Source organism: Notolepis coatsorum (assembly GCF_963971535.1).
Source record: "Notolepis coatsorum genome assembly, chromosome: 17".
Lineage (NCBI taxonomy): Eukaryota > Metazoa > Chordata > Actinopteri > Aulopiformes > Paralepididae > Notolepis > Notolepis coatsorum.
Window position 1 is genome coordinate 83,112,209 of NC_140181.1, and position 18,933 is coordinate 83,131,141.

An 18,933-nucleotide genomic window follows, 5' to 3' on the forward strand; every position below is an offset into this window, starting at 1 on the left:
ATAATAATAATAATAATAATAATAATAATAATAATAATAATAATAATAATAATAATAATAATAATAATAATAGATCAAATTTATATAGCGCCTTTCTAGAACCCAAGGTCGCTTCACAATCAGGACAAAAAATAGGGCTAGGGAAATAGAGGGGAAAAAAGGGGGATGAGGGAAGGTAAGGGATAATGGACCTAATCTAATCTAAACTAATTGATGGGGAAAAGCCTTGGTGAAGAGGTGTGTTTTTAGTGCAGTTTGTGATCATTCGGATAATTCAGGATGTGAGGCATAAATTGTAAAGCGCTTTGGATAAAAGCGCTACATAAACACAACCCATTTACCAATACCCCCCCCCCCCCCCCACACACACAGACACTTAAATGGATGCTTTTTTTTTTAAATAACAACACAGCCTCCTCTGCAGAGTCGACCACGCTACGGTTCTCCGAAGCACCGCTCTGCCAGGGAGAGACGACGACGTGACGGGGGGAGTAATTCCAGTAGTATATCCCCGGAGGAGGCACAGAGCTCTCAGACAGCCATACCGCTCCCCGCGCCTCTCCGCCCTGCTTATTCTATTACGTGCTGCCGGGGTCAGCCGGTCTACGAACCCGCCCCGTCTGTCTGCCTCCAGGGCAGCTGCTCTACACCTGGGCAGGTCCAAACTGCAGTGGCTGGGAGTTCACTCTCTCACTCCACCGCTCTCTCGCCCTTCCCTTCCCACTTTCATTTCATACCTTTTGTGTTTTTTCCCGCCGCCCAAAAAACGCAAACGCGTTTAGCGAGGTAATTGCAATCAGGAGGTTTGGGAGTAGCCTTTTATTTTTTTTTACTGCTAAACGGGTACAATGGTACTCTGTGTATGTGTACGTGTGTGTGTGTGTGGGGGGAGGGGGGGGTGTTTTGCTTGCCATGTGTGCAAGTGGGCGAGAGAGAGAGAGAGAGAGAGAGAGAGAGAGAGAGAGAGAGAGAGAGAGAGAGAGAGAAGAGGAAAACAATTGCAATACGGACCATAAAAAAAGGTCAGCCTGTTCTCTGGCTCCCTCGCTCATGAGAACGATCCATAAAGCCTCTTAGTTTGCACCTACCCGCGCGTTTATGGCTGGTTACAAAACGAATCACACACCAGAAGAAGAACGACGACGGCGTCTGGCCAACAGATTGTTCAGCACAAAGGCCCCGGGGGGAAACCAAGGGATTGTGGGTATTCCGTGCGCCTCTGTGACAAGATACCGCTTTGCCTTTTCTTCCAACACGAACATCCACCCTCTGGAGACCCGTTAACAAGTCTCTGACTGTGACTGGATCCCTAGAAGGGAGGGAACCTTCCCCCGGCAGTGGGGCCTGGGGGACGGAGAGAAGCTTCCTGGCGAGTCCTCAGGGGCACTTCCTGTCACAACGCGCGGTGCAACTCTCTCAACACATGAAAAGGACCGGCCTTCTTCTTTCTTCCTGTGTCGGTCGGGACTCGTACCCCCCCAGTCCCCCCAGAGGACACACAATCCTTTCCTCCGCAGAGCGGAAGAGAGCGAGGTTGTATAGTCGGGGCACGACGCTTGCTTGCTACCGTTCACTGCAGCTCAAGAGGTTAAGATAAGATAAGATATTCCTTTTTTGATCCCCCTTAGGCGGAAATTCGGGTCGTAATAGCAGCCAAAGTCAGTTCTATCAGAAATATGACTAAAATGGTGTCTTTATTTACTTTTTTAATCTTTAATTTAGACAAGATTGTGCATCGATATCCCACGATAGGACAACACAGATGTATGTATATTCGCCAGCCCCCTTCAGTTGGACGATTATCAGTTCTATTAACTGGGCTTATGACTAGGACAAAACCCTGGATCCTAGTTCGTAACAGATGAGATAAAAAAAAAAGAAAAAAGACTTTCCACATAAAAACGCCAAAAAGGGAAATTCTCCAGTGACAGTTGAACCTTTAAATAAAACGAAGGTATTCTTACGCTGGTGCCAGACTTCATGGGGTTGCCCAAATCACAGCTGAGGTAGCGCGTCTGGTTCTCGGTGTCGTAGCTGCAGGTCAGCTGGGTCAGACTCTGGGGACGCATGGGAAGGAGAGACGGGTCAGAAGTGAACGTTAGAACAATCACAGGTATACTCTCTGTGTATATTTGACTAGAAGAGTCTGGCTACTTTGACGCCAAATACACGCCAAAGTTGTGTGTAAATGCACTCCTGATAGTCAAATACGCACTGTTATTTAATTAAACTGTTGAATTTGGAAAGAATACACACTGGAATATACTTGCTACTTCACGTTATGTAGGAATACTTTAAACCAATGTTTCGTAGGAATACTTTAAACCAATGTTTCGTAAACAGACCTCCTTCAGGGTAATTATGTTTCGGTCAACAGAACTTCTTCGGGGTAATTATGTTTCGGTCAAGACCGACATCATAATTCCAAAGAAATACAGACTTCTCTTTTTACAGTGCATCTGTAAATGTCAGTAAAATTGTCAGATTTCCCTCGGGATGATTAAAGTATTTCTATTCTATTCTATCTATTCTATTTAGGGATGTTCGATATTGGCTTTTTTACCGATATACCGATATTGTCCAACTCTTAATTTCCGATACCGATATCAACCGATACCAATATATGTGGGGTTTCCCCCCCCAAAAAACTGAATCATTTCAGGTAATTAACATTACATATCTCTTGTCGTGGAATTAACACAACATTATGCATACTTTTCACAATAAATAAAATAAGAATTAGTTCTTACTTGCTTGCCTGGGTAAATAAAGGTTAAATGTTAAAAAAAAATTAAAAAGAAGATTTTGGAAAACCGATAGATAATTTCCGATATTACATTTGAATGCCAATATCGGCCGATAATATCGGTAGGCCGATAATATCGGACAACCCTAGTAATTATGTTTCGGTCAACACACCTTCAGGGTAATTATGTTTCGGTCAACAGACACCGTTACTCATCATTCTAAAGAAATACAGACTTCTCTTTTTTCAGTAAGGGTTCTATAAAACGCTGACTCACGTCGTTGTGTTTCGGTCAACAGACACCGTTACTCATCATTCTAAAGAAATACAGACTTCTCTTTTTTCAGTAAGGGTTCTATAAAACGCTGACTCACGTCGTTGTTGCGGGCAATGCCGCTGTAGTCGGCCTCCGGGGGCAGCACCACGTACAGCTCGGCCTCGTACGCCCCTCCCTCGCCCTCGTTCCGGGCGTTGAAGGTCAAGGTCAGCGAGTTCTCGTCCTCCAGGTACACTTCCTTCCTGTCCCTGAGGAATGCAAACAAATCAAGAGCCTGATTATTAACCAATGGGGGTCGTCGATGGTCAGGTGGCAAAGTGTCAGGTGACCTCAGGGTAAACAGGTCGCTGGGGAGAAATAAAAAGGTGCGATGCAGAATCAGTGGAAGTGAACAAGTGGGACTTTTGGTTCATATTCCAACAGTCCTTAACCCTTTCACAGCCACACTACCAAAGGGTTAACACTTTCACTGCCACACTACCATTTACATTTAGTCATTTAGCTGATGCTTTTATCCAAAGCGACTTACAAGTTCTTTGTACGACAAGTCATCAGGAAGGGCACAACTCTATCAGCTGAGTAACAATGTTCATCAAAGTGTTGAGTGCTACAGTGTAGGTTAGTTTATTAGGACAAGTGCATGACACTATTTATTTATTTTTATTCGTTTAATTTTTTGTTTATTCAGATAATGGTTGAAGAAGTGCGTCTACTACCAAAGGGTTAACCCTTTCACTGCGACAATACAGACGGTTTCACTGCCACACGACAAAGGGTTAACCCTTTCACAACCACACTACCTTAGGTTAACCCTTTCACTACCACACTTTCACGGTTAACCGTCTGTAGTGTGGTAGTGAAAGGTTAACCTTCTGTAGTGTGGTAGTGGAAGGTTAACCGTCTGTAGTGAGGTAGTGAAAGTGTTAACCTTCTGTAGTGTGGTAGTGAAAGGGTTAACCTTCTGTAGTGTGGTAGTGAAAGGTTAACCGTCTGTAGTGTGGTAGTGAAAGGTTAACCTTCTGTAGTATGGTAGTGAAAGGTTAACCTTCTGTAGTCTGGTAGTGAAAGGTTAACCGTCTGTAGTGTGGTAGTGAAAGGTTAACCGTCTGTAGTGTGGTAGTGAAAGGTTAACCGTCTGTAGTGTGGTAGTGAAAGGGTTAACCTTCTGTATTGTGGTTGTGAAAGGGTTAACCCGTTGTCGTGTGGTTGTGAAAGGGTTAACCCTTTGTCATGTGGCAGTGAAAGTGCGTCTACTACCAAAGGGTTAACCCTTTCACTGCGACAATACAGACAGTTTCACTGCCACACGACAAAGGGTTAACCCTTTCACAACCACACTAGACTGTTAACCCTTTCACAACCACACTATCGAAGGTTAACCCTTTCACTACCACACTTTCACGGTTAACCTTCTGTAGTGTGGTAGTGAAAGGGTTAACCTTCTGTAGTGTGGTAGTGAAAGGGTTAACCATCTGTAGTGTGGTAGTGAAAGGTTAACCTTCTGTAGTGTGGTAGTGAAAGGTTAACCGTCTGTAGTGTGGTAGTGAAAGGGTTAACCTTCTGTAGTGTGGTTGTGAAAGGGTTAACCCTTTGTCGTGTGGTTGTGAAAGGGTTAACCCTTTGTCATGTGGCAGTGAAAGGGCTAACCGTATGTAGTGTGGTTGTGAAAGGGTTAACCCGTTGTCATGTGGTAGTGAAAGGTTAACCTTCTGTAGTGTGGTAGTGAAAGGGTTAACCTTCTGTAGTGTGGTAGTGAAAGGGTTAACCTTCTGTAGTGTGGTAGTGAAAGGGTTAACAGTCTGTAGTGTGGTAGTGAAAGGTTAACCGTCTGTAGTGTGGTAGTGAAAGGGTTAACCTTATGTAGTGTGGTTGTGAAAGGGTTAACCCTTTGTCGTGTGGTTGTGAAAGGGTTAACCCTTTGACGTGTGGTTGTGAAAGGGTTAAAGCTTGAGATTCTCCCCTCTGTTGCAGAGTTTAAGGACCTCGATCTCCAACCTTTGTCAATCAAGTTGTACGTGTTTTTAATTGATGTGTTATCCTTGCTCTTTGCCTCGTCGCCTTATTGTTATGATTCTATATGCTTTTTTATTTGTTGTTGTTGCTGCTTATTTCTGTATGTAAATGAGGGAAACAATGGTTTGAAATAAAATAAAATATGTACTGCTCCCGGCCACTGCCCAGGGTTGAGAGAGACCTTGCTTTAATCAGAACTCAATAAGTCATCGTGGCTTTGTGTTCTTGCATATCTTGTTAGATTTACAGCTGGAACACAATCCCCCTAAAAAAAAGAATGAAGAAATCACGCCAGCTAGCTTCATCTCAGGAAGGAAGCCCCCCCTCCCTCCGCCTCCCTCCTCCGTCCCCCTCCCTCCTCCCCTTCGACTGAATTCTTTTTCTAATGTAGCAATAAAATCATACAAGCAACAGAGCACGGACTGGATGGTAAAACACCTCCCACTTCCCTGCCTTCTCTCCCATGCTCTCTCTCTCTCCCCTGCTCCATCTCCCTCTCTCTCTCTCTCTTGCTCTCTCTCTCCCCTGCTCCCTCTCTCTCCCCTGCTCCCTCTCTCCCCTGCTCCCTCTCTCTCAATTCAATTTCAATTAAATTCAAATGGGCTTTATTGACATGGGAAACATACGTTTACATTGCCAAACAAAACAAAACAATCAAACAGAGAAAACAAAAGAAATCAGTACATTGGAAATCAGTACATTACAGACGGAATTTCTTCCCTCCCTCCCTCTCTCTCTCTCTCCTCCTCCCTCTCTCCTCTCTCTTCTCTCTCTCTCCCCTGCTCCCTCCATCTCCCTCTCTCTCTCCCTCTCTATCCCTCTCTCCTCCTCTCTCTACCCCTCTCCCCCCCCCCATGCCCTTACACAGCTATGAACAATGAGAAATTCCATCACCACTCCTCAGGCCTTCAGATCCCTTTCATCTCTCCTGGTCCCCCCCCGCCCACCGCCCTCCCCCTGCTGACAGTGCATCAGGAAGAGTAGTATAAAGCTTCCCGTTCCAGTGCAACATTAAGGGGGCTTTCTCACTGCCATTCGGGGTCAAATCAGCTCCGCTCCGCCCTCGCTCCGTCCTTGGGTGCGAACCCCCCCCCCCCTCTCTAGTTTGTGTACACACTGCAGTCTTGGTGCGCTCCGGGTTTTTGTTTACGGTTTGTGTTTTGAGTGTGTAAGCTGCCGTAGCGATGATGTCACGCTCTAACGTCAACACAGGAAGAGTTTTAACACACGGTGGTGTTAACTGGATGCTGATATAAAGAAACAAATAACCAATAAATATGAAGTTATATTTGAACCTCTGTTGTCAAGCCTTGTCAATATAACCCACCCCCCTTTCTCACGAATGGAACTGGTGTCGTGGAGTCCGCTTTGAGCATTTTCCAGGGTTAACGCTAACGCTAAGCTAACGGCTAGCGCTAGTTAGCTTAGCCTATTTATTACTAGTTACTTTAGCAGCTAACATTAGCCCATTGCTCACGGCAATTATATTGCATGTCATTGATCTACCGGTCAATCACGGGCACCACTGGTCTATAGCAGTGCTAATTTTGGCAGCTATTTTCATTTTAGTCTTAGTCATGTGTCAAGTGCTCCTTTTTCGTTTTCATCATATTTAGTCATCTTCATTTATTTTTTTACTAGTCTTAGTCAGTTTGTCTAAATTTTGTCTTTTTTGTTTTAGTCTAGATTTAGTCGACGAAAACGGATGACATTTTTGTCTATTTTTAGTTAATGGAAAAAAACTTCAGAAAGTCAGAAATAGTCAACATGGAACATTTTCTGATTTAAATTGTGTATTTATCTTTTAACCTAGGGGAATCTGAGTCGGCGGCACAAGTGATACACAGGAAGTATATGTTGGTGTAGACATGGTCCAATGTATTGTTGCTCCTACAGTATATGTTGGTGTAGACATGGTCCAATGTATTGTTGCTCCTACAGTATATGTTGGTGTAGACATGGTCCAATGTATGCATCAAAGAGAGCATTACGGATGTGGTGACGTTGTTTCTGACCAGAGAGACGACGCTGAACTCTGTCTGTCTTCTGTTTGCTGTGTCTTTCCTTTCTCTCTGCCATGTCTGTCCTCTCTCTGCTGTGTCTGTCATCTCTGTCATGTCTGTCCTCTCTCTCTCTGCTGTGTCTGGCAGCGGTTTATTCTATAACAGGATACTGTAAACTAAGTAAACAGAACACACAGTAGTACTAGTAGTAGTACACACTGATTGCAATCTGCTTGCATAAAAACATTATATAAAATCACATTCTGAGGTCAGTGTTAAAGTGCCACATGGAAGAGGTCTGGTTAGTGGTTAGAGTTAGAGGTGGTCTAGGTCTGGTTATACTGATCCGATACCAGTGCATACATAAAAAAAAAGAAATTATATTATATAAATTATAACACTTTTTTTTCTTTTCATTTTTACAGCTACTGTTTCATATATACTGTTTTTTTAGTAATAACTAGAAAGTAATGGTATTTATTCAACAACAGGTGATTGTATAGATTAGTATTAGTATCATTAATTGACAACTAAGCTCAATGAGTTCACCCACGGAATGGTTGTTGGTACATTGATTCCACATGGACGTTAAACGTTGTTGCGCACTTCCTATCCAGCAGGCTCCGGTTCAGTTAGCTCCTAGCAGAGGCTCTGTTGTGATTTTTTATGCAAAATAAATATTCAACATTCTCTTTTGAGACTCCGCCTCAGACTCTTATCATTTGGCACTAAAAGCTAAACATTGTCACTGGTATGGCTGTCTGCATTATGTCATTAATTGTGTGCGAGAGTTCGATCAGTTAGCCACGTTAGCGTGAGCTAGCTTAGCCACTAGCTAACGCGAGCTAGATGGAAATACAAACAATGTAAGTTAACACTTTCTATGCCACTCATGAGTTTTCTCGGAATTATTAATATCTCGTTGAAAGCCACTCACGAGAATTCTCTGAATTTTTTATTTAATTTTTTTTAGCGATCTGAAATCATATTGCATCACGCAAGCCTACCCTAGTATACCCGAGCACCGCCGGCGATCAGATGTGGAAAAAAGCGCCCCCTATCGTCTCCCAGATGACATAAGGGATTTTGGAATGGACTCAATGAAAATGGATTGGGAAAAAAATCCTGTACTCCACATTTTCCAGTCCACTGATGCAGTCGGGGTTATCACAGTTCATTCTGGAGCCTCTGAGACCCGCGGAATCATGTACTGCACTGTACACACGTTGGATCCATACACTTATCGATTTTTTCGAATGGTGATCAGGAATTGGAATATACCAGTTGGATACCATCTGATGTCAGGTAAGGAATCTATGTTATCAGTGTTAGGATAATCAGACTCATTTTGATGAAGATATAAGCTGTTTTGTGAAATGGGCTCTTTCGGTTTCACTGTAAAAATCCAAGAGAAAATGAACACAGCGATTATCCGTGCGCGGCTCGAATGGGCGTGCGTGTATGTATAATATTGATCATCTAGCGTTTATTTGAAAACGATTCATAAATAGGCCGACAAATATCAACGTTCTGGAATATTCCAGTAAAAGACGATTATCATAGAATGGTCCAGAATGGACTGTTTTTTACCTCAAAACGTGTGCTTTTCAAAATGCTCTCAAACGGAAATGAAGCGATAAAAAAACAATCTGCCTTGACAGCACTGACTGGAAAAAGATTCTTTGATAAGCGACGGGCAGATTAGACACATAGCCATAATTTAAAACATAGATTAGGCGATATTAAGCGTAACATTGGCGCCGATGGTGGCATTGAAGCGCTAACTCTGGCGCCACCTCGTGGCACTGAAAGTGTTAACGTTACTGGTGAAAAAGTTATTTAGCTTGGAATACTCCTTTGCCAACTTGCTGTACTTTGCTTGCAGGTCTGCAGCTGGATTATGAATAGTCCCAACTTTAGCCAAGGTAACGTTCAGCTAAAACTAGCTTTTCAAATAGCTCCAGCTAATGCTAATAACACAGAGCTCCGGTCAGCCGTCACACTGTTCTGTCGGGACGATGGCATTAAGAAAAGTTATAATTAGTTTGTCTCGTCTTGTTTTAGTCAACAATATCAACATATATGAAGAGAAATTTCGTCCTGGTTTTTGTAAATTACATTTTTGTGTGCTCAGTTGTGGTCAACGATATTTAATAAACTATTTAGTCTCGTTAGCGTCACATAGTATTCAATAACGTGACGTCACGTCTCGTTGTCGTCATGAAAAAAACCTTCGTTGACGAACATCTTTCGTCATCAATTTAGTAAACAAAATGAACACTGGTCTATAGAAATAAATGCACTCGAACAAGAAACCAATGTATAGTAGACATAGCAATGGCAAAAAAATTGCCAGGCCTAATGCGAGCCAGGGAAGTCTTGTGCTTGTAACGTGGCTTCATCTCGAAGTTTTCATCCACTGAGCCGTGAGGCTCAACATGCTTGTTTGGTTGAGGTCTGAACTCGCCAAATTGCCCATAAATATAGTTTTTGTGGGTATTGTCCAGTTGTTGCTGTATGTTTTTATCTGCCCAAAATTAAACATAGCATACCGCTAAGCGAAACAAATCTGAATGGGGGGGGGGCAACGAAAGCAGCCGGTGTTTATCCGCCCCGCCCCCGTGTGTACGGCACCCCTTCTCATTTGCATAGGGGTGGAGGTGAAGAGGTCAGAGGTCAGCGGCCGTGGGCCCATGTTCACGGTTCACCGTGTGTCATCCCAGTGTGTATTATCCAGTAGTGTAGTGGGGGGGGGGGACGACGACGACGACTCAGCGGCGTGGGGGAGGGGGGACTCACCCGTGGACCGCAAGCTTCAGGTCAGGAACGCAGATGTTGTCCTCGCCGCAGTCCAGCAGGATCTGAGTCTGAGAGATAGAGAGAGAGAGGGGGGGGGGGGGGAGAAAGAGAGAGAGGGAGGGAGAGAGGCAGACAGAGAGAGAGCGAGAGACAGAGAGACAGACAGACAGAGCGAGAGAGAGAGAGAGAGAGACAGAGAGAGAGAGAGAGAGAGAGAGAGAGAGACAGAGAGAGAGAGAGACAGAGAGAGAGAGAGACACAGAGAGATTAGAACAGTGGGGGCTTCGCAGACGCCGTGGCGTGGGAACAATGACACGCATCGTCCCCCTTCATCATCATCATCATCCATTTCGTTCTGCATTAAAAGACGGATGATGGAGTCGGTGAGTGAGTCTTGGACAGGACGCTCCATTGGGACCTGGGACCACAAGGTGCCATCACTCTGCACGCCAGGCGCCTACAACAACAACAACTTCGCCATTATCAACATTCCCATCACTTATCAGGGATAATGAATGACTCTGCAAACCGATGACACGCACGCAGATGTATAGCCGCCCCCCCCCCCCCTTCCCCTGACCTAGATTCACCTATACATGCGGACGCTTTCCCACTGAGACGTACTCTGAAGAAGTGAAATGTCAGTCTCGGCTAGCAATGAAGGTGACTTGAGATGATCCGTGTGCTCCGGGACGGATCCTCGTCTCCGATACCGTGGTCCTCTCTACTCTCTGGTACCGTGGTCCTCTCTACTCTCTGGTACCGTGGTCCTCTCTACTCTCCGGTACCGTGGTCATCTCTACTCTCTGGTACCGTGGTCATCTCTACTCTCTGGTACCGTGGTCATCTCTACTCTCCAGTACCGTGGTCCTCTCTACTCTCCAGTACCGTGGTCCTCTCTACTCTCTGGTACCGTGGTCCTCCCTACTCTCCAGTACCGTGGTCCTCTCTACTCTCTGGGGAGAAGACTGAGGAGAGTGGAAGGAGGATGAACAGAGGAAGAGACTGAGGAGAGGAGGAGAAGGATGAACAGAGGAAGAGAGTGAGGAGAGTAGAAGGATGAACAGAGGAAGAGAGTGAGGAGAGTGGAAGGAGGATGAACAGAGGAAGAGACTGAGGAGAGTAGAAGGAGGGATGAACAGAGTAAGAGACTGAGGAGAGGAGGAGAAGGATGAACAGAGGAAGAGAGTGAGGAGAGTGGAAGGAGGATGGACAGAGGAAGAGACTGAGGAGAGGAGGAGAAGGATGAACAGAGGAAGAGAGTGAGGAGAGTAGAAGGAGGGATGAACAGAGGAAGAGACTGAGGAGAGTAGAAGGAGGGATGAACAGAGTAAGAGACTGAGGAGAGGAGGAGAAGGATGAACAGAGGAAGAGAGTGAGGAGAGTGGAAGGAGGATGGACAGAGGAAGAGTGAGGAGAGTAGAAGGATGAACAGAGGAAGAGAGTGAGGAGAGAAAGAGAAGGATGAACAGAGGAAGAGACTGAGGAGAGTAGAAGGATGAACAGAGGAAGAGACTGAGGAGAGTAGAAGGATGAACAGAGGAAGAGACTGAGGAGAAAGAGAAGGATGAACAGAGGAAGAGACTGAGGAGAGAAAGAGAAGGATGAACAGAGGAAGAGACTGAGGAGAGTAGAAGGATGAACAGAGGAAGAGACTGAGGAGAGTAGAAGGATGAACAGAGGAAGAGACTGAGGAGAGAAAGAGAAGGATGAACAGAGGAAGAGACTGAGGAGAGAAAGAGAAGGATGAACAGAGGAAGAGACTGAGGAGAGTAGAAGGATGAACAGAGGAAGAGACTGAGGAGAGTAGAAGGATGAACAGAGGAAGAGACTGAGGAGAGTAGAAGGATGAACAGAGGAAGAGACTGAGGAGAGTAGAAAGATGAACAGAGGAAGAGACTGAGGAGAGTAGAAGGATGAACAGAGGAAGAGACTGAGGAGAGTAGAAGGATGGATGAACAGAGGAAGAGACTGAGGAGAGTAGAAAGATGAACAGAGGAAGAGACTGAGGAGAGTAGAAGGATGAACAGAGGAAGAGACTGAGGAGAGTAGAAGGATGGATGAACAGAGGAAGAGACTGAGGAGAGTAGAAAGATGAACAGAGGAAGAGACTGAGGAGAGTAGAAAGATGAACAGAGGAAGAGACTGAGGAGAGTAGAAGGAGGATGAACAGAGGAAGAAACTGAGGAGAGAAAGAGAAGGATGAACAGAGGAAGAGAGTGAGGAGAGTAGATGGATGAACAGAGGAAGAGAGTGAGGAGAGTAGAAGGATGAACAGAGGAAGAGAGTGAGGCGAGTAGAAGGATGAACAGAGGAAGAGAGTGAGGAGAGTAGAAGGATGAACAGAGGAAGAGACTGAGGAGAGTAGAAGGATGAACAGAGGAAGAGACTGAGGAGAGTGGAAGGATGGATGAACAGAGGAAGAGACTGAGGAGAGTAGAAGGATGAACAGAGGAAGAGACTGAGGAGAGTAGAAGGATGAACAGAGGAAGAGACTGAGGAGAGTAGAAGGATGAACAGAGGAAGAGACTGAGGAGAGTGGAAGGATGAACAGAGGAAGAGACTGAGGAGAGTAGAAGGATGAACAGAGGAAGAGAGTGAGGAGAGTAGAAGGATGAACAGAGGAAGAGACTGAGGAGAGTAGAAGGATGAACAGAGGAAGAGACTGAGGAGAGTAGAAGGATGAACAGAGGAAGAGACTGAGGAGAGTAGAAGGATGAACAGAGGAAGAGAGTGAGGAGAGTAGAAGGATGAACAGAGGAAGAGAGTGAGGAGAGTAGAAGGATGAACAGAGGAAGAGAGTGAGGAGAGTAGAAGGATGAACAGAGGAAGAGACTGAGGAGAGTAGAAGGATGAACAGAGGAAGAGACTGAGGAGAGTGGAAGGATGGATGAACAGAGGAAGAGACTGAGGAGAGTAGAAGGATGGATGAACAGAGGAAGAGACTGAGGAGAGTAGAAGGATGGATGAACAGAGGAAGAGACTGAGGAGAGTGGAACAGGGGAAAGGCTCGGCTGAAAAGTCGCGGCACGCTGCCCGAGGAGGAGACTCTCCGGCTCGCAGACCACAAGGCCACCGGCCCAAACCACCACCGGCCTCCACATCACAACGCCACGCGGCCGACCACACTCTGGCCACACGCCGCACCACCCAGCGGACCACAGAACACATGATACAGGAGCGTAGGGCGAGAGGGGAGGGGCCTGGGGGAGGAGTCTGTGGAGATGGGGGAGGAGCCTGGTGGTGAGATGGGTGAGGGGCCTGGGTGAGGGGCCTGGGTGAGGGGGAGGAGCCTGGGGAGAGGGGGGAGGAGCCTGGGGGTGAGGGGGACGAGCCTGGGGAGAGGGGGGCACTTATTGACATATAGAACCTCCGCCTTGGCCTGAAGGGAGGGTGGGCGTGTGTCACGCTGATCCAGAATTCGGCGATATTACGACGGACAGCGGGACGGAAAAAAGGAGCAGAGAGAGAACTCCCTGGATGGGTGTGAGACCGCTGGGCCTCACAGGGAAAGCCCTGTGGAAACGGGAGGCTAAATTGCTTCCCCGCGTGACTGTCACCCAGCGGGATGACGACGCCGCCGCCGCCGCCACCGCCGCTGCTGCTGCTGCGGATGACGACGGGGATAATAAATAGAAATGGAGGAGGAGATTAGAGAGAGAGAGAGAGAGAGCCAAGCGCCCTCCCCTGTCATTACAACATGCAGGGGTTCTAATTATGGACACCGTGGCGACCGCCGCACTAAGTCGGACCCCGTGCGCGCCCGCTGGCCTGCAGACGAGACAACTCTCTCTCTCTCTCTCTCTCTCCACCCCCGCGAGGAAACGAGTGTTGGTACGTCCCGTGACGCAGACTGAATGACAACAATAACAACAACGGGGGAAACTCAGCTGGTGGGCAGAGGGGCTTGTGATGTACACCGAGGGCAGCAGCCACATGTGATCTGCTCCGAAATAACTCGGTACACCCGGCGGACTCCCATCGATCAATGTCGCGCTCGCGAGCCGTGAAATATTTTTTTTACCAAATAAGGGCAGATTAAGCACAATTTCAGCCAAGAGTGTTCCTCGCTTCCATTAACTACCTCTGTTGACATTTTTTTTTTAAATCAGCTAAAAACATTACTGTTTAAACAGGCCTTTGGGTAATGTTTGAGCTTCTCCTCCAGGTATAAAATATGTCTTTTGTTTTTTGCTTTTTATTTTAATATTTTATTTCTGCTGTATGTAAAGCGCTTTGTGAGTTCTCTCTGTGAAAAGTGCTATATAAATAAACTTCACTTACTTACTTACTTATCTCCGTCCATCACTCAAGACATTTGACGAGCAGTGGTAGGATTTTGTGTCAGATGTCTATTTCATCTACGTGGAGTTTCCGACACATCAGTGTCCTTCTGCGAATGAATGAATTCATACAGACGGACCTTTTAGAATCTACAGCTTATTAAAAAGACCAAAACATGGTGTGAATATACCGAGAGATCTGGTTATCGCTTTCCAAGAAAGGAACTCATTTCGCATGAAGAAAAGCAGTCAAATCTGATTAGCACTACACTCTGTAGTACTCGTCTCATTTATATATTTTATACCCAGTTTAATCACCTGTACATTGTATATCACTGCCAAATCAAAGATTGTTGAATGATTGTGCATATTGTGTTGTGTGTGATGACTGAATAAAACTACTACCACTACATTTGTACTCTGGTTGGATGCCAAACTTATTTTCTTCTTTACTGTACTTGCGCTGAATAATGACAATACATTTTTGATCTAATCTAAGCTAATCTAATGTAAAATAATCGACCGTAAACATCTCAAGCCGACCGAGACCAAAGCGAGCGGCTAGTCAACAACACGGACTCTGGACAGGCTAAAGAAAGGCCCACCATTAATACACGCCTTCATTCACGAGACTGAGGGCGGGATACACTAAGAATGGATTGCACGGTGGGGATTGCACCCTTACCTGTGCAGGGTTTGCACGCGGATTCTGCTCAGTCGTTGCGAGCTATCCACTAAGGACATTACGCGGATGAGATGCCAGCACAGACACGCCCATTGTGTCTGCACTCCTGACAGCGCTGTTGGCAGATATCAGGAAGTGGAAAAATAAGCCCGAAAAAAATGAGGCATAAGTCCAATGCACACGGCAGGCGAGCGACGTCTGTAAGTGTCTGTAAGTGTGTGTGTGTGTGTGTGTGTGTGTGTGTGTGTGTGTGTGTGTGTGTGTGTGTGTGTGTGAGAGATGGAGAGAGGGAGAGAGAGAGAGAAACGGGTTGTTTCATTCATAACAATGGAAGCGATACAATTCTGTCGGTCGCCTCGCTTAAAAAATCGCCCGCCGTGTGCGTTGGACTATAGACACAAAATGCTTGCGAAGTTAACAAAATACAATACGAAATGAAAGGAATACTAATGGGGAAAAAATACGTTATGCATGTATTTTTGACCATTAGTATTCCGTTCATTTCGTATTGTATTTCGAGCCTCGATGTTCCGGCACTTTCCTGGATCGAGCTGACGGACAACACGTGGAGAACATTAGCCAGAGAGAGAGAGGGAGTGGCATCATCAACCATCTCTCGTTCTCACCCAGCACCGGGCCGGTGTGAGAAGCGGGTCCTCCGGGGCCAACATGTGGCCGGGCGGGCGCGAGAAGCGGGTCCTCCTCCCAGGCCGGCATGTGCCGCGCGCTCGCAGGCGGAGAGCAACATGGCGTTGTGACGGAGGCTGTGGTGAGACTCACTCACCCGTCTCTGTTTACACGCCGGCAAGAGTCACGCTGACTAACGCGAGATTAATGAAATATGTTGGCAGTTTTACACTACTCCCCCCCCCCCCTCCTCTTTAACATGCAGATCCCCCCTTCTTCCTCCTCCTCCTCCTTTTTAACATGCAGACCCCCCTTCCTCCTCCTCCTCCTCCTCCTCCTCCCCAGAAGATCAGAATAACAGCGAAGCTTGTTCCGAGTCTTAGGTTGATATCCTAGCTCGGGATATCAGTTCTACAACACGCCACATCTGACGGAGCCCCGAAAGGGGGAGGGGGGGGGGGGGGGGGGGGGGGTGACGACACGGACCAATGACAGGGTTCAGTCCTGATCCAACGTGGTGAGAGACCGAAATACATAAACAGAGAAGTGGAGGAGAGAAAAAAGGGGGGGGTGGGGGGGGGGGGGGGGGGGGGGGGGGGATTCAATTCAAAGCGTAACCTCAGTGCGTTTTCCTCAAAGTGCTCTCCAGCCCCGACCTGGTGCTCCGCAGTCAACTGGCACATGGTGCGCGCTGCACCGCGGGCTGAAGGCAAGGCCACACGCGGAGAGAGAGAGAGAGAGAGAGAGAGAGGAACGCTGGCCAAACGCCCTGCCAATCACCACCAGATGGGCACGCGCCCCGCGCCCGTCACCACCCCGCCCAGAGGAATATCTGCTGCACTCTCTCTGCGTCTGCTGCGCGCACACCTCTGGAAGCGGGCCTCTGAAGAGCCGTTACACGGTCAGAGAGAGAGAGAGGGAGAGGGAGAGCGAGAGCGCGAGCGCGCGAGAGAGAGCGAGAGAGAGAGAGAGAGAGGGAGGGAGAAAGAGAGAGAGCGAGCGAGAGCGAGAGAGGGAGGGAGAGGGAGAGAGAAAGAGCGAGAGAGTGAGATGAGAGAGCGAGAGGGAGAGAGAGCGAGAGAGAAAGAGATAGGGAGAGAGGGGCCCCGAGAACTATTCCTGGCGGGGCCGTCAAAACTCTCTCCACCGTAACACATGCCTCGCATTTTCTTTTTCTTGTTGGAAACCGCTTTCCAGACACTCTGGACCCCTTCCCAGCGGAGCGGTTTGAAGTCAAGAAAGGAGAGCAGCCTCACTGCTTCAAGCAGGGGGAGTGGAGCGGTGAGAGTGGGGGGGGGGGGGGGGGGGGGAGAGAGAGCGAGGAGAGAGCGAGAGAGAGAGAGAGAGAGAGAGAGAGAGAGATGGCCGATGTCACGACCATCAGCTCAGAGTCGGTGGATTCGTCCCAACATCCTCTCCTTCTATTATTCGGGGTGTCTGCAGGTTTCAACTACCTTTTTAAGACCTTTTTAACCCGTTTAACCTTTACCACACTACAGACGGTTAACCTTTCACTACCACACTACAGACGGTTAACCTTTCATTACCACACTACAGACGGTTAACCCTTTCACTACCGCACTACAGACGGTTAACCTTTCACTACCACACTACAGAAGGTTAACCCTTTCACTACCACACTACAGAAGGGTTACCCTTTCACTACCACACTACAGAAGGTTACCCCTTCACTACCACACCACAGAAGGTTAACCTTTCACTACCACACTACAGAACCTTTCACAGAAGGTTAACATTTCACTACCACACTACAGAAGGTTAACCTTTCACTACCACTACAGAAGGTTAACCTTTCACTACCACACTACAGAAGGGTTACCCTTTCACTACCACACTACAGAAGGTTAACCTTTCACTACCACACTACAGAAGGTTAACCTTTCACTACCGCACTACAGACGGTTAACCTTTCACTACCACATTACAGAAGGTTAACCTTTCACTACCACACTACAGAAGGTTAACCCTTTCACTACCACATTACAGCAGGTTAACCTTTTCACTACCACACTACAGACGGTTAACCTTTCACTACCATGCTACAGACGGTTAACCATTCACTACCACACTACAGACGGTTAACCTTTCACTACCACACTACAGAAGGTTAACCCTTTCACTACCACACTACAGAAGGTTAACCTTTCACTGCCACACTACAGAAGGTTAACCCTTTCACTACCACACTACAGAAGGTTAACCTTTCACTGCCACACTACAGAAGGTTAACCCTTTCACTACCACTACAGAAGGTTAACCATTTCACTACCACACTACAGACGGTTAACCCTTTCACTACCACACTACAGAAGGTTAACCCTTTCACTACCACACCACAGAAGGTTAACCTTTCACTACCAAACTACAGACGGTTAACCTTTCACTACCACACCACAGAAGGTTAACCTTTCACTACCACTACAGAAGGTTAACCCTTTCACTACCACACCACAGAAGGTTAACCTTTCACTAGCACACTACAGAACCTTTCACAGAAGGTTACCCTTTCACTACCACACTACAGAAGGTTAACCTTTCACTGCCACACTACAGAAGGGTTACCCTTTCACTACCACACTACAGAAGGTTAACCTTTCACTACCACACTACAGACGGTTACCCTTTCACTACCACACTACAGAAGGTTAACCTTTCACTACCGCACTACAGACGGTTACCCTTTCACTACCACACTACAGACGGTTACCCTTTCACTACCACACTACAGACGGTTACCCTTTCACTACCACACTACAGACGGTTACCCTTTCACTACCACACTACAGAAGGTTAACCTTTCACTACCGCACTACAGACGGTTAACCTTTCACTACCACACTACAGAAAGTTAACCTTTTCACTACCACACTACAGAAGGTTAACCTTTCACTACCACACTACAGAAGGTTAACCTTTCACTACCACACTACAGACGGAACGAGAGTGTGTAGAGGCTGTGATGGAGGACCAGGAGAGAGAGGGGCACCGTGTGGTGTAGTACCTTCTGCTCGATTAGGCTGGTGGTCTGGTAGTTCAGGATGGGCCTCAGGCCCCGGGTGTCTGCGGCGGCCTGGGGGTCCAGGGTGAAGTTAAAGGCCACGTAGATGGATGACAGCTTGTCCCGGAAGTCCTTCTCCTCCTGAAGTGAGACACGACACACACACACGGTTAATGAAGCAAAGTGACTCGGGAGGTAGAGCAGTCGTCTGGTTATCTTGGAGGTTCCCGGTTCGATTCCCGCTCCTCCCGGGGCAGCGTGTCGAAGTGTCCTTGAGCAAGACACTTTAACCCCTAACTGCTCCCGATGAGCAGGTCGGCACCTTGCATGGTCGCCTCCGCCGTCGGTGTGTGAATGTGTGAGTGAATGGGTGAATGTGAGGAACAAATTGTAGCTATATAAATGGACCATTTAATCAAAGGATTACTTTATATCAATGATAATTTGTCCAAATGGTAATTTAGAGGTACGTAATTTTTAT

The 18,933-nt window shown here is 46.9% G+C and overlaps 1 protein-coding gene across 1 annotated transcript in view; it reads right to left on the reverse strand.

Moving 5' to 3' along the window:
- LOC311244426 (integrin alpha-5-like) overlaps positions 1–18,933 on the reverse strand; it is a 114,221-nt gene that overhangs the window by 26,798 nt on the left and 68,490 nt on the right. The window contains 4 exon segments of the mRNA XM_084333924.1: positions 1,965–2,057; positions 3,121–3,271; positions 9,839–9,906; positions 18,456–18,593. Coding sequence (XP_084190050.1) covers positions 1,965–2,057; positions 3,121–3,271; positions 9,839–9,906; positions 18,456–18,593 — 450 coding nt within the window.